This window comes from Oncorhynchus masou, chromosome 12 (assembly GCF_036934945.1).
Source record: "Oncorhynchus masou masou isolate Uvic2021 chromosome 12, UVic_Omas_1.1, whole genome shotgun sequence".
Taxonomy (NCBI): Eukaryota; Metazoa; Chordata; class Actinopteri; order Salmoniformes; family Salmonidae; genus Oncorhynchus; species Oncorhynchus masou.
This window is the reverse complement of record NC_088223.1, coordinates 55,388,014-55,415,642: the sequence shown is the minus strand read 5'-3', so window position 1 is coordinate 55,415,642 and position 27,629 is coordinate 55,388,014. Positions and strand designations below refer to the sequence as shown.

The window sequence follows — 27,629 nt, the reverse complement described above, 5'->3', positions numbered from 1 at the left end:
TAGAGGTCATAATGGGGTGAAGCCAACAGCTCAAACCAGACAGTTTTTTTGTGGGATACGGATGGATAAAACAAGTCTATGCCTGCCAACCACCTTTCTTTACTGAATGCGTTATGGATTCCTGTCCTCTCCGCCAGGTCAAAGGCCAGTTTCCGGAAAGCCGAGGGCTCTTTTCATTTCTGGGATATAACTCACCAGGTCACATTCGAAAGAGATTGGTAACCCACCCAAATGGCTGTGGCCTGGGGTTTTGACCTGCTTGTCTCGGCAGGGCCTCAGGGTTTTGACCTGCTTGTCTCGGCAGGGCCTCAGGGTTTTGACCTGCTTGTCTCGGCAGGGCCTCAGGGTTTTGGGTTGCACATTAAAAGCATGTGCAGTAAATGCCCTGCCCTATTCTGACCCCTAACAATAAACGCTATTCTGACCCTAACCTTCTAACCCTAACCCCTATTCTAACCATAACCTTCTGACCCTAATCCTAACCCCTATTCTGACCCTAACCTTCTAACCCTAACCCCTATTCTAACCATAACCCTAATCACCCCTATTAACCTCTAACCCTAAACTAACCATAACCTTCTGACCCTAACCCCTAATTCTAACCTAACCTTCTGACCCTAATCCTAACCCTAACCTTCTAACCTTCCCTAACCCCTATTCTAACCATAACCTTCTGACCCTAATCCTAACCGCTATTCTGACCCTAACCTTCTAACCCTAACCCCTATTCTAACCATAACCTTCTGACCCTAATCCTAACCCCTATTCTGACCCTAACCTTCTAACCCTAACCCCTATTCTAACCATAACCTTCTGACCCTAATCCTAACCCCTATTCTGACCCTAACCTTCTAACCCTAACCCCTATTCTAACCATAACCTTCTGACCCTAATCCTAACCGCTATTCTGACCCTAACCTTCTAACCCTAACCCCTATTCTAACCATAACCTTCTGACCCTAATCCTAACCCCTATTCTGACCCTAACCTTCTAACCCTAACCCCTATTCTAACCATAACCTTCTGACCCTAATCCTAACCCCTATTCTGACCCTAACCTTCTAACCCTAACCCCTATTCTAACCATAACCTTCTGACCCTAATCCTAACCCCTATTCTGACCCTAACCTTCTAACCCTAACCCCTATTCTAACCATAACCTTCTGACCCTAATCCTAACCCTATTCTGACCCTAACCTTCTAACCCTAACCCCTATTCTAACCATAACCTTCTGACCCTAATCCTAACCCCACCTTCTAACCCTAACCTTCTAACCCTAAACCCTAATCCTCCTAACCTTCTAACCCTAACCCCCTAATCCTAACCCCTATTCTGACCCTAACCTTCTAACCCTAACCCCTATTCTAACCATAACCTTCTGACCCTAATCCTAACCCCCCTATTCTCATAACCTTCTGACCCTAATCCTAACCTATTCTGACCCTAACCTTCTAACCCTAACCCCTATTCTAACCATAACCTTCTGACCCTAATCCTAACCCCTATTCGATCCCTAACTTTCTAACCTATTCTAACCCTATTCTAACCATAACCTTCTGACCCTAATCCTAACCGCTATTCTGACCCTAACCTTCTAACCCTAACCCCTATTCTAACCATAACCTTCTCACCCTAATCCTAACCCCTATTCTGACCCTAACCTTCGGACCCTAAACCTAACCCCTATTCCTTACAATAGCCCTAACCTATTCTGACCCTAACCCTAACCCATATTCTGACAATAACCCTAACCCCTATTCTAACCCTAACCCTAACCCATATTCTGACAATAACCCTAACCCCTATTCTGACCCTAACACTAACACCTATTCTGACCCTAACCCTGGCCCCTATTTTAACTCTGACCCCTAACCCTAATTCTAACCCTGCTAACTGGGGGTTATCTGGCTATGCCAGCAGACATTACCTTATGCTAACTAGCTGGCTAGTATTTATTTCACCTCAGATTGACTAAATTACTGCTAAAAACAAATGATCAACCATAAGGGGGCATTTCACCCCATTGTGGGGGGGGTGGGGGTCCTCTTAACCCCATCATACTAACCTAAATGACCTTTTTCTAAGTGGCAAAACATTTGATAAATGTACCTCAAAATCGTTTAGATGGAATGAAAAGAAAAATGTTGATGAAACAGAGGTCATTTGTAATTGATCAAGACTAGTGGCAGCTAGAGGTACTGTATATTTTTTTTTAGGGGGACATCTTGTGGTTTTTCTGAGAATTACGGGACACACACACACACCTAGCACCATGGTACCTTACCACTTTTTATTTTTCAAGCATGGTGGTGGCTGCACCATGTTATGGGTATTCTTGACATCGGCAAGGAATAGGGAGTTTTTTTATCATAAAAATAAATGGAATAGACCTAAGCACAGGCTAAATCCTAGAGTGAAACCTGGTTCAGTCTGCTTTCCAACAGACACTGGATAGACAAATTCACCTTTCACAAGATAATAACCTAAAACACAAGGCCAAATATATACTGGAGTTACTTATTAAGACGACATTGAATGTTCCTGAGTGGCCTAGTTACAGTTCGGACTTAAATCTGCTTGAAAATCTATGGCAAGACTTGAAAACGACTGTCTAGTAATGATCAACAACCAAGTTGACAGAGCTTGAAGTAATTTTCAAAAGAACATGTGCAAATATTATACAATCCAGGTGTGCAAAGCTCTTAGAAACATATGAAGAAAGACTCACAGCTGTAATCGCTGCCAAAAGTGATTCTGACATGCCACTCAGGGGGTTGAAAACTTGTTTTTCATATTTTCATTACAAATGTTAACATCTGTATTTTGTGTAGATCGTTGACAAAACAGATGTCAATAAAAACCATTTTAGGGGTGTGAATACTTTCTGATGGTACTATCTAGAGAGGTCTCACGCAGCAAGATGAGAGGCCACATAGCTTTAGATATTCCACCCTGTCATAGAGTAGACATGGAGGGAAGGTACGAAGGAGAGAAGATGAAGTAGCTTAGTGAATGTGGGTAGCATGGATCACTCTCAGCCTGACATACTCTATCTACATCCATACCATTCACTAGTCTGGAGCTGTGAGCACAGCAACAGTTACTGGCACCGCATAACAACAAGGTATGAGGAGAGAGGGAGGGAAGGATGGAAGGAAGAGGGAGGTGGGGGTGAAGAGTGAAAGACAGGGAAAAAGGAGAGTGGGGTGACCGAGGAGTGAATGAGCGCATGGGTGGGAGGGGCATGGAGAAGCAGGAGCAGCTTGTGTGCGTTTGGGGAAGGAGAATTTTAGCCATTTTTTTTCGTTCACTCAGAAACGACGGCAAAAGAACAGGGGCACCACCATAGTGAGGCCCGGCGTGGACCAGACAGAGAAGAGACAGGAGGAGGGCAGAGGTATAGAGAGGGAGAAAGCCATAGAGAGAGGAGGACTGCTGAGTCCTCAGTTTGTTTGAACAGGCGGGTTTCCACGTCGACAACATGGGCGCAGTGGTCGGCACGTTGACCATGCAGACCAAGCAGAGGAGACGACCATCCAGAGGTATGTCAACGACACTGCATTCGGAAAGTATTCAGACCCCTTGGCTTTATCCACATTTTGTTACGTTACAGCCTTATTCTAAAATGGATGAAATAAAATGTTTTTCCTCATCAATCTACATACAATACCCCATAATGAGTAAGCGAAAAACGTTTTTTTTTTTTTGTTTTTTACAAATGTATTAAATAAAACATGTAAATACCGTATTTGCGTAAGTATTCAGACCCTTTGTTATGAGACTCTAAATTGAGCTCAGGTGCATCCTGTTTCCGTTGATCATCCTTGAGATGTTTCCATTCACCTGTGGTAAATTCAATTCAATTGAGACATGATTTGGAAAGGCACACACCTATCTATATAAAGGTCCCACAGTTGACAGTGCAGGTCAGAGCAAAAACCAAGCCATGAGGTCAAAGGAATTTTCCGAAGTGCTCCGAGACAGGATTGTGTTGATGAACAGACCTGGGGAAGGGTACCAAAAAATGTCTGCAACATTGAAGGTCCTAAAGAACACAGTGGCTTCCATCATTCTTAAATGGAAGAAGTTTGGTACCACCAAGGCTCTTCCTAGAGCTGACCGCCCGGCCAAACTGAGCAATCGGGGGAGAAGGGCCTTGGTCAGGGAGGTGACCAAGAACCTGATGGTGACTGACAGAGCTCCAGCGTTCTTCTGTGGAGATGGGAGAACCTTCCAGAATCTCTGTAGCACTCCACCAACCAAGCCATTATGGTAGAGTGGCCAGACGCAAGCCACTCCTCCGCTTGGAGTTTACCAAAGGCACCTAAGACCATGAGAAACAAGATTCTCTATTCTGATGAAAACAAGATTGAACTCTTTGGCTTAAATGCCAAGTGTCACGTCTGGGGGAAACATAGGAAACCATCCCTACGGTGAAGCATAGTGGAAGCAGCATCATGCTGTGGAAATGTTTTTCAGTGGCAAGGACTGGGAGACTAGACAGGATTGAGGGAAAGATGAACAGAGCAAACTACAGAGAGATCCTTGATGAAAACCTGTTCCAGAGCACTCAGGACCTCAGACTGGGATGAAGGTTCTACTTCCAACAAGACAACGACCCTAAGCACACAGCCAAGATAACACAGGAGTGGCTTCGGGACAAGTCTCTGAATGGCCTTGAGTGGACCAGCCAGAGCACGGACTTGAAAATTATCTCGGGAGAGACTTGAAAATAGCTGTGCAGCGACACACCGCATCCAACCTGACAGAGCTTGAGAGTATCCTCAGAAAAGATTGGGAGAAAAGAATGGGAGAAACTTGCATCATTCCCAAGAAGACTCAATGCTGTAATCGCTGCCTAATATGCTTCAACAAAGTACTGAGGAAAGGGTCTTGTACATATGTAAATGTGAAACCTGTTTTTGCTTTGTCATTAAGGGGTATTGTGTGTAGATTGGTGACGAGAAAGCAAACAATGTAATCCATTTTAGAGTAAGGCTGTGACGTAGCAAAATGTGGAAAAAGTCAAGGTGTCTTGAATACTTTCAGAATGCACTGTGCATCAATCAGACAGACCACAGCGAGACAGAGAGAGAGACAAACTCAAAAGACAGACACATAGAAGACGAAAATGACTGACAAGCAGGGACACCCTAACTGGATAGAGAACCTGAACTACACTCTCATGGCTATGACTGAATAACCATGGTCCTTAACCAGCAGCTAATGATCATGAGTTTGGCTGTGACATGTCGTGGTCTCTATGGGAACTCTAAGATCGCATGTACAGGATACTGCTATTATTATTATTAGTAGTAGTAGTAGTAGTAGTAGTATTAAGCAACTTACTTCAACCTGCACAGAGAGACATAAATGGTATCCACAAGTTCATCTGACTCTGGGGAAGTAGATAAAGGGCCTCATTGCCAACATCCCAAAGTATCCCTTTAAAAGCATGAGACCTTGCGATGTTTTATTATCAACTAATAACATATTGGATCTTTCTATGTGACTTTGTTTAAATCTGATGGTCAACGATGATCGATTCAGATCATAATTCACCATAATAAGATGACAATATGGCAATACAAGGGAGACATTATTGCTTAGAACAAGTCTTAGACTGCTTTATTGCAGCATTATAGTGCATTATAGTTGTGGGCTTCAGGTCAAAGGTTACCCTCTCTAATATGTCTGATAGCTAGAAAAACAGTTAATTCAGTAAGGTGACAAATTAAGTGCTAGGGGACTACGTAAATGGATGACATTACTGTTGAGGAACAATGTCCACTCATACTGCCCTAATGGTTGTATAGTAACAAGTGTGGACAGGAAGAGAAGTCAAGGGACAGAGCAATAGAGAAACTGAAAGAGTGAGAGTGACAAAACAGAAAAAGGAGATAGAGATGGATAGCGTGACTGACACATAAGTGAACGCAGAGGAGAGCGAGGAACAGTGACCAGGGGAGGACTATGTGTGTGAAATATGTGTCGTCTTTCCTGAGGTGCACATTGCATGCTGTCCCACAGGCACGGTTGAAAGATTGTTGTCATATATAAGGATGCCCTTGAGAAAGACAGGGTTCAGAATCATTGCTCCTGACTCAAAGGCCTTTTATTACAGTTGGTGTGTGTCAGAGGAGGCTGGTGGGTGGAGCTACGGGAGGAAAGGTTCAGTCCAATGGATGGAATGGAATCAATAAAAGGGAGTCCACGTGTTTGGTACCATTCCATCAATTCCATTCCGGTCGTTACGATAAGGCTGTCCTCCTATAGCTCCTCCCACCAGCCTTCTCTGGTGCGCACGAGTGAGCATGTGCATGTGCGCTTGCTTGCGTGTGCACAGATGCACATGCATGTGTTCTCAAGAGGAGCAGAGTTAGAATGTGCGTATGTGTTTTGGCACTCAGCTCACATCTCATACCTCTTCCTGTCCGTATGCTTGAAAGGCTGTTGTCATGGAGACAGCCGGGTTGTGGGGGCATAGGAGGGGAATGTGAACAATCCTCTGTGTTTTCTGATGGATGGATTATGAAGTGATGGTACTATGATATGAAGTAGATACTCCAAGGACTACTGCAATGAGTCACACTGTGTGGTATTACATGAGGGGCACCACCAGAATCATGTTAGGCATGGCTTTCTACAAATACCCCACATGTAGTGGGAGGTTGTATACTGGAGGGATATGGATCTTTTGCCCAGACTTATTCTCAGTGATGAAATTCTCTAAATTGTTTGTTTTCTTGTTTTAAAATGGGTTAGTTGTTTAAAATGTGTTTATATTAATAGTAGATGTTAACAGAATTCCAATATACAGCATGTTCTTTTTAAATTAAAAAAAACATTTGGCAATCTTAAAAATGTTAATAGCAATATGAGTTATGGCTTGGGGGTGAGGGGGGAAATTCTGTATTCATACATCATCGCATTGACAATCAATTAGGAGAATTGATCTCCTTGATTAAAATCCTGCCATTAATTAAGGCTGACAGCAGCAGGCGGCTGTTGGATTCATCTCAAAAATCACTTGGCAACTCTTGGAAAATAATTTCACAATCACTAACACATCCAATCCCCTTCAGCGGTTTGTGAGAGAAAAATCTCCTTCAAACAGCGTGTTTTCTGCAGAGGAGAGACAGCGTGTGTTTTTCTCCTGGAGAGGAGAGACAACATGTGTTTTTCTCCTGGAGAGGAGAGACGGCATGTGTTTTTCTCCTGGAGAGGAGAGACGGCGTGTGTTTTTCTCCTGGAGAGGAGAGACGGCATGTGTTTTTCTCCTGGAGAGGAGAGACGGAGTGTGTTTTTCTCCATGGATGTGTTTTTCTCCTGGAGAGGAGAGACGGCATGTGTTTTTCTCCTGGAGAGGAGAGACGGCGTGTGTTTTTCTCCTGGAGAGGAGAGACGGCGTGTGTTTTTCTCCTGGAGAGGAGAGACGGCGTGTGTTTTTCTCCTGGAGAGGAGACACGGCATGTGTTTTTCTCCTGGAGAGGAGAGACGGCATGTGTTTTTCTCCTGGAGAGGAGACACGGCATGTGTTTTTCTCCTGGAGAGGAGAGACGGCGTGTGTTTTTCTCCTGTGTTTTTCTCCTGGAGAGGAGAGACGGCGTGTGTTTTTCTACTGGAGAGGAGACACGGCATGTGTTTTTCTACTGGAGAGGAGACACGGCGTGTGTTTTTCTACTGGAGAGGAGAGACAATGTGTGTTTTTCTCCTGGAGAGGAGAGACGGCGTGTGTTTTTCTACTGGAGAGGAGACACGGCATGTGTTTTTCTCCTGGAGAGGAGACAACGTGTGTGTTTTTCTACTGGAGAGGAGAGACAACGTGTTTTTCTACTGGAGAGGAGAGACAACATGTGTTTTTCTCCTGGAGAGGAGACACCGCGTGTGTTTTTCTACTGGAGAGGAGACACGGCATGTGTTTTACTCCTGGAGAGGAGACACGGCGTGTGTTTTTCTCCTGGAGAGGAGACACGGAATGTGTTTTACTCCTGGAGAGGAGACACGGCGTGTGTTTTTCTACTGGAGAGGAGAGGCATGTGTTTTTCTCCTTGAGAGGAGACACGGCGTGTGTTTTTCTCCTGGAGAGGAGAGACGGCGTGTGTTTTTCTCCTGGAGAGGAGAGACAACATGTGTTTTTCTCTTTGAGAGGAGAGACGGCATGTGTTTTTCTCCTGGAGAGGAGAGACGGCATGTGTTTTTCTCCTGGAGAGGAGAGACGGCGTGTGTTTTTCTCCTGGAGAGGAGAGACGGCATGTGTTTTTCTCCTTGAGAGGAGACACGGCGTGTGTTTTTCTACTGGAGAGGAGACACGGCGTGTGTTTTTCTACTGGAGAGGAGACACGGCATGTGTTTTTCTACTGGAGAGGAGAGGCAATGTGTGTTTTCCTCCTTGAGAGGAGAGACAACATGTGTTTTTCTACTGGAGAGGAGAGGCAATGTGTGTTTTTCTCCTGGAGAGGAGAGACGGCGTGTGTTTTCCTCCTTGAGAGGAGAGACAACATGTGTTTTTCTACTGGAGAGGAGACACGGCATGTGTTTTTCTCCTGGAGAGGAGACACGGCATGTGTTTTTTTTTCTGTTTTTCTCCTGGAGAGGAGAAACGGCATGTGTTTTTCTACTGGAGAGGAGAGACACGGCATGTGTTTTTCTACTGGAGAGGAGACACGGCGTGTGTTTTTCTACTGGAGAGGAGAGACAATGTGTGTTTTTCTCCTGGAGAGGAGAGACGGCGTGTGTTTTTCTCCTGGAGAGGAGACACGGCATGTGTTTTTCTCCTGGAGAGGAGACACGGCGTGTGTTTTTCTACTGGAGAGGAGAGACAACGTGTTTTTCTACTGGAGAGGAGAGACAACATGTGTTTTTCTCCTGGAGAGGAGACACGGCGTGTGTTTTTCTACTGGAGAGGAGACACGGCATGTGTTTTACTCCTGGAGAGGAGACACGGCATGTGTTTTTCTCCTGGAGAGGAGACACGGCATGTGTTTTTCTCCTGGAGAGGAGAGACAACATGTGTTTTTCTACCATGTGTGTTTTTCTCCTGGAGAGGAGACACGGCGTGTGTTTTTCTACTGGAGAGGAGAGACAACATGTGTTTTTCTCCTGGAGAGGAGACACGGCGTGTGTTTTTCTCCTGGAGAGGAGAGACGGCATGTGTTTTTCTCCTGGAGAGGAGACACGGCATGTGTTTTTCTCCTGGAGAGAGAGACAACATGTGTTTTTCTCCTGGAGAGGAGACACGGCGTGTGTTTTTCTCCTGGAGAGGAGACACGGCATGTGTTTTACTCCTGGAGAGGAGACACGGCGTGTGTTTTTCTCCTGGAGAGGAGAGACAACATGTGTTTTTCTACTGGAGAGGAGAGACAACATGTGTTTTTCTCCTGGAGAGGAGACACGGCGTGTGTTTTTCTACTGGAGAGGAGACACAATGTGTGTTTTTCTCCTGGAGAGGAGACACGGCGTGTGTTTTTCTCCTGGAGAGGAGAGGCAATGTGTGTTTTTCTACTGGAGAGGAGACACGGCGTGTGTTTTTCTACTGGAGAGGAGACACGGCATGTGTTTTTCTCCTGGAGAGGAGACACGGCGTGTGTTTTTCTCCTGGAGAGGAGACACGACATGTGTTTTTCTCCTTGAGAGGAGACACGGCGTGTGTTTTTCTACTGGAGAGGAGAGACAATGTGTGTTTTTCTCCTGGAGAGGAGAGACTGGAGAGGAGAGGCATGTGTTTTTCTACTGGAGAGGAGACACGGCATGTGTTTTTCTCCTGGAGAGGAGAGACGGCGTGTGTTTTTCTCCTGGAGAGACCATGTGTGTTTTTCTCCTGGAGAGGAGACACGGCGTGTGTTTTTCTACTGGAGAGGAGACACGGCATGTGTTTTTCTACTGGAGAGGAGACACGGCGTGTGTTTTTCTACTGGAGAGGAGAGACAATGTGTGTTTTTCTCCTGGAGAGGAGAGACGGCGTGTGTTTTTCTACTGGAGAGGAGACACGGCATGTGTTTTTCTCCTGGAGAGGAGACACGGCGTGTGTTTTTCTACTGGAGAGGAGAGACAACGTGTTTTTCTACTGGAGAGGAGAGACAACATGTGTTTTTCTCCTGGAGAGGAGACACCGCGTGTGTTTTTCTACTGGAGAGGAGACACGGCATGTGTTTTACTCCTGGAGAGGAGACACGGCGTGTGTTTTTCTCCTGGAGAGGAGAGACGGCGTGTGTTTTTCTCCTGGAGAGGAGAGACAACATGTGTTTTTCTACTGGAGAGGAGACACGGCATGTGTTTTTCTCCTGGAGAGGAGAGACGGCGTGTGTTTTTCTCCTGGAGAGGAGAAACGGCGTGTGTTTATCTACTGGAGAGGAGACACGGCATGTGTTTTTCTACTGGAGAGGAGACACGGCGTGTGTTTTTCTACTGGAGAGGAGAGACAACATGTGTTTTTCTCCTGGAGAGGAGACATGGCGTGTGTTTTTCTCCTGGAGAGGAGAGACGGCGTGTGTTTTTCTCCTGGAGAGGAGAGACAACATGTGTTTTTCTACTGGAGAGGAGACACGGCGTGTGTTTTTCTCCTGGAGAGGAGAGACGGCGTGTGTTTTTCTCCTGGAGAGGAGAGACAACATGTGTTTTTCTCCTGGAGAGGAGAGACGGCGTGTGTTTTTCTACTGGAGAGGAGAGACACGGCATGTTTTTCTCCTGGAGAGGAGACACGGCGTGTGTTTTTCTACTGGAGAGGAGAGACAATGTGTGTTTTTCTCCTGGAGAGGAGACACGGCATGTGTTTTTCTCCTGGAGAGGAGAGACTGGAGAGGCGTGTGTTTTTCTCCTGGAGAGGAGAGACAACATGTGTTTTTCTCCTGGAGAGGAGACACGGCGTGTGTTTTTCTACTGGAGAGGAGAGACATGTGTTTTTCTCCTGGAGAGGAGAGACACGGCGTGTGTTTTTCTACTGGAGAGGAGAGACAACATGTGTTTTTCTCCTGGAGAGGAGAGACAACATGTGTTTTTCTCCTGGAGAGGAGACACGGCGTGTGTTTTTCTACTGGAGAGGAGACACGGCATGTGTTTTCTCCTGGAGAGGGAGACAACATGTGTTTTTCTCCTGGAGAGGAGAGACGGCGTGTGTTTTTCTCCTGGAGAGGAGAGACAACATGTGTTTTTCTACTGGAGAGGAGACACGGCATGTGTTTTTCTACTGGAGAGGAGACACGGCGTGTGTTTTTCTACTGGAGAGGAGAGACAACATGTGTTTTTCTCCTGGAGAGGAGACATGGCGTGTGTTTTTCTCCTGGAGAGGAGAGACGGCATGTGTTTTTCTCCTGGAGAGGAGACACGGCATGTGTTTTTCTCCTGGAGAGGAGAGACAACATGTGTTTTTCTCCTGGAGAGGAGACACGGCGTGTGTTTTTCTCCTTGAGAGGAGACACGGCGTGTGTTTTTCTCCTGGAGAGGAGACACGGCGTGTGTTTTTCTACTGGAGAGGAGAGACAACGTGTTTTTCTACTGGAGAGGAGAGACAACATGTGTTTTTCTCCTGGAGAGGAGACACGTGCGTGTGTTTTTCTCCTGGAGAGAGACAACATGTGTTTTTCTACTGGAGAGGAGACACGGCGTGTGTTTTTCTCCTGGAGAGGAGACACGGCATGTGTTTTACTCCTTGAGAGGAGACACGGCGTGTGTTTTTCTACTGGAGAGGAGACACGGCGTGTGTTTTTCTACTGGAGAGGAGACACGGCATGTGTTTTACTCCTGGAGAGGAGACACGGCGTGTGTTTTTCTCCTGGAGAGGAGACACGGCGTGTGTTTTTCTCCTGGAGAGGAGAGGCAATGTGTGTTTTTCTCCTGGAGAGGAGAGACGGCGTGTGTTTTCCTCCTTGAGAGGAGAGACAACATGTGTTTTTCTACTGGAGAGGAGACACGGCATGTGTTTTTCTCCTGGAGAGGAGAGACGGCGTGTGTTTTTCTCCTGGAGAGACCATGTGTGTTTTTCTCCTGGAGAGGAGAAACGGCGTGTGTTTTTCTACTGGAGAGGAGACACGGCATGTGTTTTTCTACTGGAGAGGAGACACGGCGTGTGTTTTTCTACTGGAGAGGAGAGACAATGTGTGTTTTTCTCCTGGAGAGGAGAGACGGCGTGTGTTTTTCTACTGGAGAGGAGACACGGCATGTGTTTTTCTCCTGGAGAGGAGACACGGCGTGTGTTTTTCTACTGGAGAGGAGAGACAACGTGTTTTTCTACTGGAGAGGAGAGACAACATGTGTTTTTCTCCTGGAGAGGAGACACCGCGTGTGTTTTTCTACTGGAGAGGAGACACGGCATGTGTTTTTCTCCTGGAGAGGAGACACGGCGTGTTTTTCTCCTGGAGAGGAGAGACGGCGTGTGTTTTTCTCCTGGAGAGGAGAGACAACATGTGTGTTTTTCTCCTGGAGAGGAGACACGGCATGTGTTTTTCTCCTGGAGAGGAGAGGACGGCGTGTGTTTTTCTCCTGGAGAGGAGACGGCGTGTGACTGGAGAGGAGAGACACGGCATGTGTTTTTCTACTGGAGAGGAGACACGGCGTGTGTTTTTCTACTGGAGAGGAGAGACAACATGTGTTTTTCTCCTGGAGAGGAGAGACGGCGTGTGTTTTTCTCCTGGAGAGGAGACACGGCGTGTGTTTTTCTCCTGGAGAGGAGAGACAACATGTGTTTTTCTACTGGAGAGGAGACACGGCATGTGTTTTTCTCCTGGAGAGGAGAGACGGCGTGTGTTTTTCTCCTGGAGAGGAGAGACAACATGTGTTTTTCTCCTGGAGAGGAGACACGGCGTGTGTTTTTCTACTGGAGAGGAGAGACAATGTGTGTTTTTCTCCTGGAGAGGAGACACGGCGTGTGTTTTTCTACTGGAGAGGAGAGACAATGTGTGTTTTTCTCCTGGAGAGGAGACACGGCATGTGTTTTTCTCCTGGAGAGGAGAGACGGCGTGTGTTTTTCTCCTGGAGAGGAGAGACAACATGTGTTTTTCTCCTGGAGAGGAGACACGGCGTGTGTTTTTCTACTGGAGAGGAGAGACAATGTGTGTTTTTCTCCTGGAGAGGAGACACGGCGTGTGTATTTCTACTGGAGAGGAGAGACAACGTGTTTTTCTACTGGAGAGGGATGTGTTTTTCTCCTGGAGAGGAGACACGGCGTGTGTTTTTCTCCTGGAGAGGAGAGACAACATGTGTTTTTCTACTGGAGAGGAGACACGGCGTGTGTTTTTCTCCTGGAGAGGAGAGACAACATGTGTTTTTCTCCTGGAGAGGAGACACGGCGTGTGTTTTTCTCCTGGAGAGGAGAGACACGGCGTGTGTTTTTCTACTGGAGAGGAGACGGTGTGTTTTTCTCCTGGAGAGGAGACACGGCGTGTGTTTTTCTACTGGAGAGGAGACACGGCGTGTGTTTTTCTCCTGGAGAGGAGACACGGCGTGTGTTTTCTCTACTGGAGAGGAGAGACGGCGTGTGTTTTTTTTCTACTGGAGAGGAGACACGGCGTGTGTTTTTCTACTGGAGAGGAGAGACAACATGTGTTTTTCTCCTGGAGAGGAGAGACACATGTGTTTTTCTCCTGGAGAGGAGAGACGGCATGTGTTTTTCTCCCACGGCATGTGTTTTTCTCCTGGAGAGGAGAGACAACATGTGTTTTTCTACTGGAGAGGAGAGACGGCATGTGTTTTTCTACTGGAGAGGAGAGACGGCATGTGTGTTTTTCTACTGGAGAGGAGACACGGCGTGTGTTTTTCTCCTGGAGAGGAGAGACAACATGTGTTTTTCTACTGGAGAGGAGACACGGCGTGTGTTTTTCTCCTGGAGAGGAGACACGGCGTGTGTTTTTCTCCTGGAGAGGAGAGACAACATGTGTTTTTCTACTGGAGAGGAGAGACAACATGTGTTTTTCTCCTGGAGAGGAGAGACACATGTGGCTGGAGAGGAGAGACAACATGTGTTTTTCTACTGGAGAGGAGAGACAACGTGTTTTTCTCCTGGAGAGGAGAGAGCGTGTGTTTTTCTCCTGGAGAGGAGAGACAACATGTGTTTTTCTCCTCACGGCGTGTGTTTTTCTCCTGGAGAGGAGAGACGGCATGTGTTTTTCTCCTGGAGAGGAGAGACAACGTGTGTTTTTCTCCTGGAGAGGAGACACGGCGTGTGTTTTTCCTCGTGTGTTTTCTACTGGAGAGGAGAGACAACGTGTGTTTTTCTACTGGAGAGAGACACTGGAGAGGAGACACGGCGTGTGTTTTTCTCTACTGGAGAGGAGAGACAACATGTGTTTTTCTCCTGGAGAGGAGACACGGCGTGTGTTTTTCTACTGGAGAGGAGAGACAACGTGTTTTTCTACTGGAGAGGAGACACGGCATGTGTTTTTCTCCTGGAGAGGAGAGACAACATGTGTTTTTCTCCTGGAGAGGAGACACGGCGTGTGTTCTTCTCCTGGAGAGGAGACACAACATGTGTTTTTCTCCTGGAGAGGAGAGACGGCGTGTGTTTTTCTACTGGAGAGGAGAGACAACGTGTTTTTCTACTGGAGAGGAGACACGGCGTGTGTTTTTCTCCTGGAGAGGAGAGACAACATGTGTTTTTCTCCTGGAGAGGAGACACGGCGTGTGTTTTTCTCCTGGAGAGGAGACACGGCGTGTGTTTTTCTCCTGGAGAGGAGAGACGGCGTGTGTTTTTCTCCTGGAGAGGAGAGACGGCGTGTGTTTTTCTACTGGAGAGGAGAGACGGCGTGTGTTTTTCTCCTGGAGAGGAGAGACATGTGTTTTTCTACTGGAGAGGGAGACAACATGTGTTTTTCTCCTGGAGAGGAGACACGGCGTGTGTTTTTCTCCTGTTTTTCTCCTGGAGAGGAGACACGGCGTGTTTTTCTCCTGGAGAGGAGACACGGCGTGTGTTTTTCTACTGGAGAGGAGAGACAACATGTGTTTTTCTCCTGGAGAGGAGACACGGCGTGTGTTTTTCTCCTGGAGAGGAGAGACAATGTGTGTTTTTCTCCTGGAGAGGAGAGACGGCGTGTGTTTTTCTCCTGGAGAGGAGACAGGCATGTGTTTTTCTCCTGGAGAGGAGACACGGCGTGTGTTTTTCTCCTGGAGAGGAGAGAGACTGGAGGCGTGTGTTTTTCTCCTGGAGAGGAGAGAGGGCGTGTGTTTTTCTCCTGGAGAGGAGACACGGCGTGTGTTTTTCTCCTGGAGAGGAGAGACAACATGTGTTTTTCTCCTGGAGAGGAGACACGGCGTGTGTTTTTCTACTGGAGAGGAGAGGCAATGTGTTTTTCTCCTGGAGAGGAGAGACGGCATGTGTTTTTCTCCTGGAGAGGAGAGACGGCGTGTGTTTTTCTCCTGGAGAGGAGAGACGGCGTGTGTTTTTCTCCTGGAGAGGAGAGACGGCGTGTGTTTTTCTCCTGGAGAGGAGAGACAACATGTGTTTTTCTCTTTGAGAGGAGAGACGGCATGTGTTTTTCTCCTGGAGAGGAGAGACGTGTGTTTTTCTCCTGGGAGAGACACGGCGTGTGTTTTCTCCTGGAGAGGAGAGACAACATGTGTTTTTCTCCTGGAGAGGAGGCGTGTGTTTTTCTCCTGGAGAGGAGACGTGTGTTTTTCACGGACATGTGTTTTTCTCTGGAGAGGAGACACGGCGTGTGTTTTTCTACTGGAGAGGAGAGACACGGCGTGTGTTTTTCTCCTGGAGAGGAGACGGCGTGTGTTTTTCTACTGGAGAGGAGAGACACGGCATGTGTTTTTCTCCTGGAGAGGAGACACGGCATGTGTTTTTTCTACTGGTGTTTTTCTACTGGGAGAGACAACGTGTGTTTTTCTCCTGGAGAGGAGACACGGCGTGTGTTTTTCTCCTGGAGAGGAGAGACAACATGTGTTTTTCTCCTGGAGAGGAGACACGGCGTGTGTTTTTCTACTGGAGAGGAGAGACAACGTGTTTTTCTACTGGAGAGGAGACACGGCATGTGTTTTTCTCCTGGAGAGGAGAGACAACATGTGTTTTTCTCCTGGAGAGGAGACACGGCGTGTGTTTTTCTCCTGGAGAGGAGAGACAACATGTGTTTTTCTACTGGAGAGGAGACACGGCGTGTGTTTTTCTCCTGGAGAGGAGAGACGGCGTGTGTTTTTCTCCTGGAGAGGAGACCATGTGTTTTTCTCCTGGAGAGGAGACACGGCGTGTGTTTTTCTACTGGAGAGGAGACACGGCGTGTGTTTTTCTACTGGAGAGGAGACACGGCGTGTGTTTTTCTACTGGAGAGGAGAGACAACGTGTTTTTCTACTGGAGAGGAGAGACAACGTGTTTTTCTCCTGGAGAGGAGACACGGCGTGTGTTTTTCTCCTGGAGAGGAGACACAACATGTGTTTTTCTCCTGGAGTGGAGAGACAACGTGTTTTTCTACTGGAGAGGAGACACGGCGTGTGTTTTTCTCCTGGAGAGGAGAGACAACATGTGTTTTTCTCCTGGAGAGGAGAGACAACATGTGTTTTTCTACTGGAGAGGAGACACGGCGTGTGTTTTTTCTACTGGAGAGGAGAGACATGTGTTTTTCTCCTGGAGAGGAGACGGCATGTGTTTTTCTACTGGAGAGGAGACGGCGTGTGTTTTTCTACTGGAGAGGAGATGTGTTTTCACTGGAGAGGAGACACGGCGTGTGTTTTTCTCCTGGAGAGGAGAGACAACATGTGTTTTTCTACTGGAGAGGAGACACGGCGTGTGTTTTTCTCCTGAGAGGAGAGACAACATGTGTTTTTCTCCTGGAGAGGAGACACGGCGTGTGTTTTTCTACTGGAGAGTTTTTCTACTGGAGAGGAGAGACAACATGTGTTTTTCTCCTGGAGAGGAACACGGCGTGTTTTTCTCCTGGAGAGGAGAGACACAGCGTGTGTTTTTCTACTGGAGAGGAGGACATGTGTTTTTCTACTGGAGAGGAGACAACGTGTGTTTTTCTCCTGGAGAGGAGAGACGGCGTGTGTTTTTCTACTGGAGAGGAGAGACAACGTGTGTTTTTCTCCTGGAGAGGAGACACAGCGTGTGTTTTTCTACTGGAGAGGAGAGACAACGTGTTTTTCTCCTGGAGAGGAGACACGGCATGTGTTTTTCTCCTGGAGAGGAGAGACAACGTGTGTTTTTCTCCTGGAGAGGAGAGACGGCGTGTGTTTTTCTACTGGAGAGGAGAGACAACATGTGTTTTTCTACTGGAGAGGAGACACGGCATGTGTTTTTCTCCTGGAGAGGAGAGACGGCGTGTGTTTTTCTCCTGGGAGAGACGTGTTTTTCACTGGAGAGGAGACAACATGTGTTTTCTCCTGGAGAGGAGACACGGCATGTGTTTTTCTACTGGAGAGGGAGACACGGCGTGTGTTTTTCTACTGGAGAGGAGGATGTGTTTTTCTCCTGGAGAGGAGAGACAACATGTGTTTTTCTCCTGGAGAGGAGACACAGCGTGTGTTTTTCTACTGGAGAGGAGAGACAACATGTGTTTTTCTACTGGAGAAGAGACACGGCATGTGTTTTTCTCCTGGAGAGGAGAGACAACATGTGTTTTTCTCCTGGAGAGGAGAGACGGCGTGTGTTTTTCTCCTGGAGAGGAGAGATGTGTTTTTCTACTGGAGAGGAGACACGGCATGTGTTTTTCTCCTGGAGAGGAGAGACGGCGTGTGTTTTTCTCCTGGAGAGGAGACAACGGCGTGTGTTTTTCTCCTGGAGAGGAGAAACGGCGTGTGTTTTTCTCCTGGAGAGGAGACACGGCATGTGTTTTTCTACTGGAGAGGAGACAGGAGACACATGTGTTTTTCTCCTGGAGAGGAGAGACGGCGTGTGTTTTTCTCCTGGAGAGGAGAGACACGGCATGTGTTTTTCTCCTGGAGAGGAGACACGGCGTGTGTTTTTCTACTGGAGAGGAGACACGGCATGTGTTTTTCTACTGGAGAGGAGACACGGCATGTGTTTTTCTCCTGGAGAGGAGAGACGGCGTGTGTTTTTCTCCTGGAGAGGAGAGACAACATGTGTTTTTCTCCTGGAGAGGAGACACGGCGTGTGTTTTTCTACTGGAGAGACGGCGTGTTTTTCTACTGGAGAGGAGAGACAACATGTGTTTTTCTCCTGGAGAGGAGACACATGTGTTTTTCTACTGGAGAGGAGACACAATGTGTTTTTCTCCTGGAGAGGAGAGACAACATGTGTTTTTCTACTGGAGAGGAGAGACGGCGTGTGTTTTTCTCCTGGAGAGGAGAGACAACATGTGTTTTTCTACTGGAGAGGAGACACGGCGTGTGTTTTTCTCCTGGAGAGGAGAGACGGCTTGTGTTTTTCTCCTGGAGAGGAGAGACCATGTGTTTTTCTCCTGGAGAGGAGACACGGCGTGTGTTTTTCTACTGGAGAGGAGACACGGCGTGTGTTTTTCTACTGGAGAGGAGAGACAACATGTGTTTTTCTCCTGGAGAGGAGACACGGCGTGTGTTTTTCTCCTGGAGAGGAGAGACAACATGTGTTTTTCTCCTGGAGAGGAGACACGGCGTGTGTTTTTCTCCTGGAGAGGAGACACGGCGTGTGTTTTTCTCCTGGAGAGGAGAGACGGCGTGTGTTTTTCTCCTGGAGAGGAGAGACGGCGTGTGTTTTTCTACTGGAGAGGAGACACGGCGTGTGTTTTTCTCCTGGAGAGGAGACACGGCGTGTGTTTTTCTCCTGGAGAGGAGAGACAACATGTGTTTTTCTACTGGAGAGGAGACACGGCGTGTGTTTTTCTCCTGGAGAGAGAGACAACGTGTGTTTTTCTCCTGGAGAGGAGAGAGCGTGTGTTTTTCTACTGGAGAGGAGAGACAACATGTGTTTTTCTCCTGGAGAGGAGAGACACGGCATGTGTTTTTCTCCTGGAGAGGAGAGACATGTGTTTTTCTCCTGGAGAGGAGAGACAACATGTGTTTTTCTCCTGGAGAGGAGACACGGCGTGTGTTTTTCTACTGGAGAGGAGAGACAACATGTGTTTTTCTACTGGAGAGGAGACACGGCGTGTGTTTTTCTACTGGAGAGGAGAGACAACGTGTTTTTCTACTGGAGAGGAGACACGGCGTGTGTTTTTCTCCTGGAGAGGAGAGACAACATGTGTTTTTCTACTGGAGAGGAGACACGGCGTGTGTTTTTCTCCTGGAGAGGAGAGACAACATGTGTTTTTCTCCTGGAGAGGAGAGACAACATGTGTTTTTCTACTGGAGAGGAGAGACAACATGTGTTTTTCTCCTGGAGAGGAGACACGGCGTGTGTTTTTCTCCTGGAGAGGAGAGACAACATGTGTTTTTCTACTGGAGAGGAGACACGGCGTGTGTTTTTCTCCTGGAGAGGAGAGACAACATGTGTTTTTCTACTGGAGAGGAGACACGGCGTGTGTTTTTCTCCTGGAGAGGAGACACGGCGTGTGTTTTTCTCCTGGAGAGGAGAGACAACATGTGTTTTTCTACTGGAGAGGAAAGACAACATGTGTTTTTCTCCTGGAGAGGAGAGACGGCGTGTGTTTTTCTACTGGAGAGGAGAGACAACATGTGTTTTTCTCCTGGAGAGGAGACACGGCGTGTGTTTTTCTCCTGGAGAGGAGAGACAACATGTGTTTTTCTCCTGGAGAGGAGACACGGCGTGTGTTTTTCTCCTGGAGAGGAGAGACGGCATGTGTTTTTCTCCTGGAGAGGAGAGACAACGTGTGTTTTTCTCCTGGAGAGGAGACACGGCGTGTGTTTTTCTACTGGAGAGGAGACACGGCGTGTGTTTTTCTACTGGAGAGGAGAGACAACGTGTTTTTCTACTGGAGAGGAGAGACAACATGTGTTTTTCTCCTGGAGAGGAGACACAGCGTGTGTTTTTCTACTGGAGAGGAGAGACAACGTGTTTTTCTACTGGAGAGGAGACACGGCATGTGTTTTTCTCCTGGAGAGGAGAGACAACATGTGTTTTTCTCCTGGAGAGGAGACACGGCGTGTGTTTTTCTCCTGGAGAGGAGAGACGGCGTGTGTTTTTCTTCTGGAGAGGAGAGACAACGTGTGTTTTTCTCCTGGAGAGGATACACGGCGTGTGTTTTTTTTCTCCTGGAGAGGAGACGGCGTGTGACGGCGTGTGTTTTTCTAGTGGAGAGGAGAGACGGCGTGTGTTTTTCTCCTGGAGAGGAGAGACGGCGTGTGTTTTTCTACTGGAGAGGAGACACGGCGTGTGTTTTTCTACTGGAGAGGAGACACGGCGTGTGTTTTTCTACTGGAGAGGAGACACGGCGTGTGTTTTTCTCCTGGAGAGGAGACACGGCGTGTATTTTTCTACTGGAGATGAGAGACAACATGTGTTTTTCTCCTGGAGAGGAGACACGGCGTGTGTTTTTCTAATGGAGAGGAGACGTGTTTTTCACGGCATGTGTTTTTCTCCTGGAGAGGAGAGACACGGCATGTGTTTTTCTCCTGGAGAGGAGAGACAACATGTGTTTTTCTCCTGGAGAGGAGACACGGCGTGTGTTTTTCTCCTGGAGAGGAGAGACGGCGTGTGTTTTTCTACTGGAGAGGAGACACGGCGTGTGTTTTTCTACTGGAGAGGAGACACGGCGTGTGTTTTTCTCCTGGAGAGGAGAGACAACATGTGTTTTTCTCCTGGAGAGGAGACACGGCGTGTGTTTTTCTCCTGGAGAGGAGAGACGGCGTTTGTTTTTCTACTGGAGAGGAGACACGGCGTGTGTTTTTCTCCTGGAGAGGAGACACGGCGTGTGTTTTTCTCCTGGAGAGGAGAGACGGCGTGTGTTTTTCTACTGGAGAGGAGAGACGGCGTGTGTTTTTCTCCTGGAGAGGAGAGACGGCGTGTGTTTTTCTCCTGGAGAGGAGAGACGGCGTGTGTTTTTCTACTGGAGAGGAGACACGGCGTGTGTTTTTCTCCTGGAGAGGAGAGACGGCATGTGTTTTTCTCCTGGAGAGGAGAGACGGCGTGTGTTTTTCTACTGGAGAGGAGACACGGCGTGTGTTTTTCTCCTGGAGAGGAGAGACGGCGTGTGTTTTTCTACTGGAGAGGAGACACGGCGTGTGTTTTTCTCCTGGAGAGGAGAGACGGCGTGTGTTTTTCTCCTGGAGAGGAGAGACGGCGTGTGTTTTTCTCCTGGAGAGGAGACACGGCGTGTGTTTTTCTCCTGGAGAGGAGACACGGCGTGTGTTTTTCTCCTGGAGAGGTTTTTCTGGAGAGACGGCGTGTTTTTCTACTGGAGAGACACGGCGTGTGTTTTCTCCTGGAGAGGAGACACGGCGTGTGTTTTTCTCCTGGAGACGGCGTGTGTTTTTCCTGGAGAGGAGACACGGCGTGTGTTTTTCTCCTGGAGAGGAGAGAGACTGGAGAGGAGCGTGTGTTTTTCTCCTGGAGAGGAGAGACACGTGTGTTATTCTCCTGGAGAGGAGAGACGGCGTGTGTTTTTCTCCTGGAGAGGAGACACGGCGTGTGTTTTTCTCCTGGAGAGGAGAGACGGCATGTGTTTTTCTACTGGAGAGGAGAGACGGCGTGTGTTTTCTACTGGAGAGGAGAGACGGCGTGTGTTTTTCTCCTGGAGAGGAGACACGGCGTGTGTTTTTCTCCTGGAGAGGAGAGACAACATGTGTTTTTCTCCTGGAGAGGAGAGACGGCATGTGTTTTCTACTGGAGAGGAGAGACAACATGTGTTTTTCTACTGGAGAGGAGACACGGCGTGTGTTTTTCTCCTGGAGAGGAGAGAGAGAGGAGAGCGTGTGTTTTCTCCTGGAGAGGAGAGACGGCGTGTGTTTTTCTCCTGGAGAGGAGAGACGACGTGTGTTATTCTACTGGAGAGGAGGCACAGCGTGTGTTTTTCTCCTGGAGAGGAGAGACGGCGTGTGTTTTTCTCCTGGAGAGGAGAGACGGCGTGTGTTTTTCTACTGGAGAGGAGACACGGTGTGTGTTTTTCTCCTGGAGAGGAGAGACAACGTGTTTTTCTCCTGGAGAGGAGAGACGGCGTGTGTTTTTCTACTGGAGAGGAGACACGGCGTGTGTTTTTCTACTGGAGAGGAGACACGGCGTGTGTTTTTCTACTGGAGAGGAGAGACGGCGTGTGTTTTTCTCCTGGAGAGGAGACACGGCGTGTGTTTTTCTACTGGAGAGGAGACACGGCGTGTGTTTTTCTACTGGAGAGGAGACACGGCGTGTGTTTTTCTCCTGGAGAGGAGAGACAACATGTGTTTTTCTACTGGAGAGGAGAGACAACATGTGTTTTTCTACTGGAGAGGAGAGATTGAGCGATGAATAGATGGAGTGTGTGACGCAGAGGTTCTGACAGGAGTGTCAGATAAAGAGACATTCCACCTTGGGGATCTAAAACTACTAAACTCAGTGCCTCCTCCTTCACCACTCTCTAAACAGCCATGTCAGAACAGGTGCTGATGAATATTCATTGGGATGAGAAACCATGAACTAATTAAGAACTAACCTCAGACACTCTCTCTGACTGTCTGATTTGCCCACTGGCCTATGCCCCGTCTGGACCTGGCTGTGACTCATGGGAGATGTCTCCTAATTGTGACTGACTGCTTAAAGACCTATTTCCACAGAGGATGTATCTGGTCCTGATCATCATGGGACTGAGTCACAGGAATTGTTGTCTTTCAGATAATTGGGTTTGTTTTGCAGTGATATGTGGTATTGAAGCTCTGTCCGAAGGCCGTTGTGCATACGTAAACAGACTGTAGTTGTGGCAGTATTCTGGCTGTCTATTATAAAAGTATTGAAGCCGTTAGTATTGAGAGGCCTGGTTTCTCTTTGTACCCAGGCTGAGCAGAATGAGGGTATGTCCCTCAACATCGTGCTGGGTTTGGTTTCATGGGGTATCTCTTTTTTTTTACTCCAATTTAAATGAGGTATGTGTCTAAATCTTCCACCCGCTTCTCCTTATCCCTCCCTGTGCCCTCCAGACATCATCTGGATTCCGTTATTCTTCTCTGCCTCCATGTGTGTTTGTTTGTGTCCTCCTCTCTCTCACTCTCTTTCACTTTCTCTCTCTCGCTCTTTCTTCTTCTCCTTTTCTCTGAATCACTTCAGCCTGCTGCCTTTTCACACATTCACTCTATCTCCTACCCGCTTTTTTATCCTCTATATCATTCCCACCTTATCTATCTCCCCCTCTTTCCCTAGCTCTTTGTTGAGGACTCTATAGCAGTGAGGGGCAATTTTGATGGGTGTGTGGGCCACAAAAGATCTGAACTCATCATGAGGGGCTGCAGTGGCTTGGGGGTTTGTGTACGGACATCCATACCCCCACATGCAATCATAGCCTGCTCTAAGCCTTTTGGGGGAACTAAGTGAGAGAAAAAAAGAATTCTACACATTTTGCCATGGGGTAGAGAGAAATGTTTCCAGTTTTTTATATATCAGTCGGTAAAATCGACCATGATTACTACATGTTTAGATAGCTGGCTAGACTAACTTACTAATAAAAAAAGTTTAGCTGACAAGGGCTAATTGAGTTTAGCTGACAAGGGCTAATTGAGTTTAGCTGACAAGGGCTAATTGAGTTTAGCTGACAAGGGCTAATTGAGTTTAGCTGACCAGGGCTAATTGAGTGACTGTCAGTGACTGACATAACAAGAGAAAAACTGTAATTAACTTATGTTATTCAGGTTTTCTTTGTGCTCTTCTTCATAATTACTGGTATAGTGTGTGGGTGTGTGTGCGTGCGTGCGTGCGTTACATGTACAGAATCAGTCCAAAGTTTGGACACACCTACTCATTCAAGGGTTTTTCTTTATTTTTGACTATTTTCTACATTGTAGAATAATAGTGAAGACATCAGAACTATGAAATAACACATATGGAATCACGTAGTAACCAAAAAAGTGTAAAACATCTAAATAAGTAGCCACCCTTTGCCTTGATTACAGCTTTCACACTCTTGGCATTCTCTCAACCAGCTTCATGAGTTAGTCACCTGTAATGCATTTCAATTAACAGGCGTGCCTTAAGTTCATTTGTGGAATTATTTTCCTTCTTAATACATTTGAGCCAATCAGATGTGTTGTGACAAGGTAGGGGTGGTATACAGAAGATGGCCCTATTTGGAAAAAGACCAAGTCCATATTATGTCAGCAACAGTTCAAACAAGTAAAGAGAAATGACAGTCCATCATTACTTTAAGGCATGAAGGTCAGTCAAGATAAAAGATAAAGATATATCTCATAGTTAGTGAGGAATGAGTGTCGTTGTGAGAGTCTGTGGGTGAGTGTGTGAAGTCTGTCTCCTGTAGAAGAGCCATCTAGCCTGTATGTTTCATCTCATCATCTATAATCCCGATGATCATAAACCTGGAGGACTGTCCTCTTCCTCTGCATGATCAGTGTTGGTACTGATACGTGATCTGAATTGACTGACATCATTTAAATCAGTTCAAGGATGGAATCAAATGAAACCATGTCCACCTGATACAGTAATGATCAGAGGACCTAACCCTCTAATAACCAGAACACAATTTGTGAAGTTAATCAAATGTAAAGATTGCGTGGAGGATAAAAAAAAAAAAAAAGAGAACCAATTGAATATAAGATGTACTGCACAAAGGGATTCAAATGATAAAGAAAAGCCTATCCAGGACGGGTGTTCGGGATGGCGGTCAATACACTGTGTTCAGGGACCTATTACCATGGAGATGCCAGCAGGAGCTAGGTACTAAGGATCAGCTGATTCAGCTGTAAGGGGTTTGAAGCTTTGGACAGATTCTGTTGGAATGATGTATTATACCAATGAGGTACAGACAGACAAGAACACTCAATGTGATGTAGTAAGATCTGTGAAGTCTGGCTCATTAGGAGTTACAGGTGGGATTTGATCAGTACATCAGTCAGTCGTGTCTCTTCAATCTGAATGATTGGGGGGGGGGGCTCAGTGTCTCCCTCTGTGAATTAAAATGTCAAAAATGTCAAATGTAATTGCCAGCTTCCACTTCCTCTGCAACAGTCCCTTCTTCATTTGAATGTCCCTCCCTTGCACCCTTTCTCAAAGCCTCCGTGATGCTAACACAGTTACTGCTGGACCTGCAGGGTAGGGTAGGGTGTGTGTGCGTGTGAGGTTGGAATATTTTCCAGGTATTTTACAAACGTTCCAATCCCAGGGATAACTCACTTTTCTCCCAGGTAACCCAGTGTTTCCCACCAAACAGGAAGTGTCATGTAAAAGCATTATAAAGCATGTAAATAGGCCTGTCTGGATGTGTTTGGAGATTTGATCACAAATCCAAGCCCGATGAGCCCTACATTAAAGACATTTAATGAGCCCAAGCTCAAAAAAGACCAAGGAATTGGGGGCTTTTGATATGTGATATAGGCTACTTATCAGGAATGAAGGTAAAGACCCAAATGCAGACTGTGTGAAGTAGCAATGTTTATTGTAACCACAGGGACAGGCAAACGACAGGTCAAGGCAGGCAGGGGTCGATAATCCAGAGCAGAGGCCAAGGTACAGGACGGCAGTCAGGCCCAGGGTCAGAGACAGGCAGTAGTCAGGGGGCGGGTACAGGGTCAGAACAGGCAAAGGTCAAAAACCAGGAGGATGAGGGAAAAAGAGAGAGTAGGGGAAACCAGGAGCTGAGACAAACCACTGGTAGGCTTGAACAAACAAGTCGATCTGGCAACAGACAGACAGAAAACACAGGTAATAATACACAGGGGATAATGGGGAAGATGGGCGACACCTGGAGGGGGGTGGAGACAAGCACAAGGACAGGTGAAACAGATCAGGGTGTGACACTACATATTATGAAAGGTGTGTGTGTATATGCATCAGCCTACTAAGGCCCTAGTATATTTCAAAATTCAAATTTGCTCGCTTATCCTTGTAACTTTGTAGGCCGCAGGTGCTGCATCAGAATCGTATGCTCTCTTTCGACTTTATCACCTACTAATTGTAAGCTGATGCATGTTACACACACCTTTCATAATATGTCCCCTAATGTTATTAAACTACCTCCTCTTTCTCTATTGCTGCTTCATTCCTTCCTTGCTTTCAACAGTGAAATTAAATACGTTTAGTTGTCCTCGACTTAATCATTCTCATGACATTGTTGAATAATATAGGACTAGAATTAGATTCAGAAGGCTTTCACTTCTCTTCACGAAGATTGAATGGTTACGGGTCTGAATAAATAACCGCTATAGCCTACCACCACCGCACGTTTGCTCTTCTTTTAAACTACCCGTGAGTTCTATTGGATGCTGTATTTAACATTCAGCAAACAAGAGTCAGCGTCCCTCTTCGAATAGTCTATTGATATTAGAAATGCTATGACGTCCAGCAAGCTATTTTAGTCTAGCTTTTCCTGCACGGGACTTCAAGATCGAAAGAGCGTTTTTTAAAGAGTGAGGTCAGCGGTGCACAGGTGTGTGCGTATTGCGCAAGAAACAGAGGACATAAGTTAGAAGCTTATTATGCAAAACCCATAATTAATTATCTAAATATACAGTAAGGCTAATACTGCATTGAATGTATTACCTGAAAGAGGTAGGCTAGGACATCTATACAGTGCCTGTATTCAGACCCCTTGACATTTTCCACATTTTGTTATTTTACCGCCTTATTCTAAAATGGATTCAATTGTTTTTTTCCTCATCAATCTAAACACAATACCCCATAATGACAAAGCAAAAACAGGGTTTTTAGAAATGTTGGTTAATTTATTAAAAATATGACATTTACATAAGTAAATGTACTCTTTACTCAGGACTTTGTTGAAGCACCTTTTGTCCCACCTGAATTTGGGGAGTTTCTCTCATTCTTTTCTGCAGATCCTCTCAAGCTTTGTCAGGTTGTATAGGGAACGTTGATGCACAGCTATTTTCAGCTCTCCGCAGATGTTTGATCGGGTTCAAGTCTGGGCTCTGGTTGGGCCACTCAAGGACATTCAGAGACTTGTCCCGAAGCAACTCCTGCATTGTTTTGGCTGTGTGCTTAGGGTCGTTGTCCTGTTGGAAGGTGAAACCTCACCCCAGACTGAGATCCTGAGCACTCTGGAGCAGGCTTTCATTAAGTATCTCTCTGTACTTTGCTCCGTTCATCTTTGCCTCAATCGTGACTAGTCTCCAAGTCCCTGCCGCGGAAAAACATCCACACAGCATGATGCTGCAACCACCATGCTTGTCCATAGGGATGGTGCCAAGTTTCCTAACACTTGGCATTCAGGCCAAACAATCAAGCGGGCTGTCATGTGCCTTTTACTGAGGAGTGGCTTCTGTCTGGCCACTCTACTATAAAGGCCTGATTGGTGGAGTGCTGCAGAGATGGTTGCCCTTCTGGAAGGTTCTCACATCTCCATAGAGGAAATCTAGAGCTCTGTCAGAGTGACCATCGGGTTCTTGGTCATCTCCCTGACCAAGGCCCTTCTCTTCCGATTGCTCAATTTAGCTGGATGGTGTGCATTTCCAAATCATGTCCAATCAATTGAATTTACCACAGGTGGACTCCAATCAAGTTGCCGAAATATCTCAATGATGATCAATGGGAACAGGATGCAACTGAGCTTAATTTTGAATCTCATAGCAAAGGGTGTGAATATTTATGTAAATAAGGTGTTTTTCATTTTATTACATTTGCTAAAATATTTAAAAAACAGTTTTCGCTTTGTCATTATG

General features: G+C 46.8%; 1 protein-coding gene across 2 annotated transcripts in view; it reads left to right on the top strand.

The window, feature by feature from the left end:
- LOC135550460 (Kv channel-interacting protein 1-like) overlaps positions 1–27,629 on the top strand; it is a 43,851-nt gene that overhangs the window by 4,404 nt on the left and 11,818 nt on the right. Inside the window, exon 1 of one of the 2 annotated variants that reach the window (XM_064981257.1) lies at positions 3,249–3,543. The exons of the other annotated variant lie outside the window; for it this stretch is intronic. Within the exon in view, the coding sequence (XP_064837329.1) occupies positions 3,483–3,543 (61 nt within the window). The 5' untranslated portion in view covers positions 3,249–3,482. Of the gene's footprint in view, positions 1–3,248; positions 3,544–27,629 lie in introns of those variants that run through there. 2 annotated transcript variants of the gene reach the window in all.